This window comes from Strongylocentrotus purpuratus, unplaced genomic scaffold, assembly GCF_000002235.5.
Source record: "Strongylocentrotus purpuratus isolate Spur 01 unplaced genomic scaffold, Spur_5.0 spur5_scaffold_1, whole genome shotgun sequence".
In the NCBI taxonomy this organism is placed as follows: Eukaryota; Metazoa; Echinodermata; class Echinoidea; order Camarodonta; family Strongylocentrotidae; genus Strongylocentrotus; species Strongylocentrotus purpuratus.
In genome coordinates this window covers 3,924,565-3,927,756 of record NW_022145594.1, presented here as the reverse complement: position 1 = coordinate 3,927,756, position 3,192 = coordinate 3,924,565, and the positions used below count along the sequence as shown (strand labels likewise).

At 38.0% G+C, this 3,192-nt stretch overlaps 1 protein-coding gene across 1 annotated transcript; it reads right to left on the bottom strand.

Annotated features, from left to right (window-relative positions):
- Nucleotides 1–270: 270 nt before the first annotated feature.
- LOC105445181 lies at nucleotides 271–1,466 on the bottom strand. The gene is made up of 2 exons (XM_030978948.1): nucleotides 1,072–1,466; nucleotides 271–841 (listed from the first exon to the last, which is right to left on the bottom strand). Exons 1-2 carry the CDS (start codon nucleotides 1,393–1,395, stop codon nucleotides 833–835), a joined length of 333 nt encoding a protein of 110 aa, XP_030834808.1. The 5' UTR covers nucleotides 1,396–1,466; the 3' UTR covers nucleotides 271–832.
- Nucleotides 1,467–3,192: the final 1,726 nt, after the last annotated feature.

Sequence of the window (3,192 nt, the reverse complement as noted above, 5' to 3'; positions counted from 1 at the left end):
ATAACAACGAGCGTTGCAGCTTTTTAAATGAAATTATTCGATTCTTCTGCTCCGAATGAAAAATTCTTTTGTAAGTACAGTGAAAAACAACATTTGAATATTGTATAATTGATCTAACTTATACTTGTTCGACATATTACAGTATACAAATAAATCAAAATTGCTCCGGTTATAATAAGTGACTCTTGAAATAATTTCTAGAATTGATTGTTTTTCTACATCTTGATATCTTGCCAAAAAAGAAATTCAAATCTACTCTAAAAAAAAAAATCAAGCCATGCATGCCATTCTTGTAATATTTAGATAATGTTTATCGTAGAAATTATAAACGATTTTTTTTGTGGTTTAACCTGGTTCACATTAAAAGAAATACAATATAGTTCGGTTGATGATTATAGAGATTATTTCTATGACTGTTATCAACCATGCATGCAGTAGATAAATAACATAAAATATTATTTAAACAAATTACTGGATTTACTTTGTTTTCGCTTCTGAGGACTAACGCCAACTGCGGGACGCTTCATCAGGACGGGCCTTTGGCAGGTTAACAGAGAAGGGCTTTTATCCAAGATGGTGGATTCCTTGTTAGGCTTCCCACCTGGAGATATGTTTTCAGGTGGGACTTGCATTTCATGGCTGGAAGATTGTTCAGAAGGTTGAATGCTACTTAAATTACTAGTAGTCATATCATCACCAGCATGAACTTCTTCAGAGGCCACATCTTCAGAAGTCACTTCAGATGCATCCAAGTTCTCTCCACTGCGGTCCGGTGATTGTTCAGGATGCTGGCTCTTACTTCCATCCGTCAAGTCCTCCTCGTTCTTGTTATTCATGTTTCCTGTATGAAAGGAGTATACCTAGGCTATTACGTCACTTCGATATTTATATCAATAGTTTGAACGCGGGAAAGGGACTTGCTTTAGAAAATAATTTAGATCTGACTCTAAACGGATCATGCACACGGACCGTATTGTTCATAAAATATAACAGCAAATTGCGTATCGCTAAAGTATTCAATATGTCTCTATTACGGGAATTATATTCTTCTTAATGCAAACATGACATTACCTTCGCTGAGGTACAGGTCTGCAAGGTTGACCAACCGGCAGCAAGCAATGCCTTCCTGAGCTTCATCCGTTCTTCTTCCCTGGACACACCTCTTCTCCAACCTTTCAGCATAAGACAGGTTCCATTACTGGTAACTTGGGTAAACCTCATATTGGTCTGGAGCGCTCTCTGTATGTCACCATGTAGGATCCCCAGCCGACCAGCAAGGCTGTCGATCTTGTCTTCATCGTAAAGGTCGACAGCTATCTTCTTTAAGATGTTTGCAAACTCATCATCTGGGGGCTCCTCTCTAGGATGGCACACGGTATACAAAACAAAATCCATAAGGGGAGGCCAGCGAGCGTAAGTATCGGGTATGGTTTTAATTACTTTATAGCGAGCATATATGCTCGCTATAAAGTAATTAAAACCATTATATTAGCTGAAGAAAGAAAAGGATCAAACAAAGTTACACCGATAACAAGACCATATATATCTCAAGGTCACGTAGCATGGGGGGTAATAGTAATAAGATGAAAATTATGTTAACATATGGTCTCCAAAAGAAAGCACTCGTATTTACATTTATATTATAGTCCATATACTGATCAATTTTTATCATGAACTAAAAACATCAAAAATTATGCATTCATTTTTGAAAAATACTATACCATTAGCATTTCGGACTATTTGTGTGTAACTACTTCAACCAAATGTTAGTTTTATTTATGGGAACCTATAATCTAAAAGCTGAGCTTTTTAATAGGTTCCTCACATTTCACTCTGTATAACCTTCTATTCATTACAATTAATTTCGACGTCTTTTCAAAGAATTTATTATATAATGTGACACTTTTAGTATATTTCATATTATGTTCTAATTTTGTCAATTATTTAAATTCTTTTTATTTGTGAAATGTGAAATAAACTTGAAACTTGAAACTTGAAAATAATAATATACACTCTTTTCCTACACGACACTCACCCGACTTCCATTTAACTAACACGAACATTATTATGGCCTATTTATCGGTAAGATACCATGGTTCGGAGGTTCTAGGACAATTACCCCCTGGGCAATCACCCCCCGGAAAGTTACCCCCCGGAAAACTACCCCCCAAGGACAATTACCCCCGGAGAATTACCCCCCGGAGAATTACCCCCCGAGGACAATAACCCCCTAAGGACAATTACCCCCCGGAAAATTACCCCCCGGAGAATTACCCCCCGAGGACAATTACCCCCCAAGGACAATTACCCCCCGGAAAATTACCCCCGGAGAATTACCCCCCGAGGACAATTACCCCCCAAGGATAATTACCCCCCGGAAAACTACCCCCCGGAAAATGACCCCCCGAGGACAACTACCCCCGAGGACAATTACCCCCCCCCCCCCGGGGACAATCAGGATTCAATAGCAAAAGACGATCTGTCACGTTGAGAGATGCTGTGAAGGCTACGAGCCCATAAAATCCCGTGCATGAACCCACATTCGTTCAAATACTTGCGCGTGATCTTCCTCATTACTACACATTTTTCTTTAACTATAATCTATGCAACAACACTGTGGTTGCTGTTTTCTACGAAGGATTTCTCTTGTGCAGCGTTATTTCAACTTTTTGTTCGACACGATGCCCTCTTAAGAAATGAAAAGTTTCGCCCAATCTTAAATTCTTCACAAACTATTTATTTTGCATCACTCTGGCACTCGTCAAGTGCTATGTACACACGTATGGGCACATTTGTTTCTTGATTTAGTGAACGAGCAAGAAAAACAAGGACAAGACATTTTCAAAATGGTAAAACATAATGTTGTAATCAACACACTAGCACAGATTTAAGGTATGCGGGCGCCTCACCGCCGAATGTACACGAATATAAAGTGAAATATTCGGTCATGACCTTGATACACGAATATGAGGATATTCGGGCCTCTCGTTGCCTTGATTCATCATGTTTATAATTGTGATGAGTGTGGTAACAATGTGATGTCGAAATAAAAGATATATATTCGCAAAATTTTGTCAGTGAGCAAGGAAGAAAGACATTTTATTATTTGTTTACATTTTATTTTTTAATGACAATAAATACTCTACCCGTTTCTGATATTTGTTTTTCACAAAATCAACGTTTGCAAAAAAA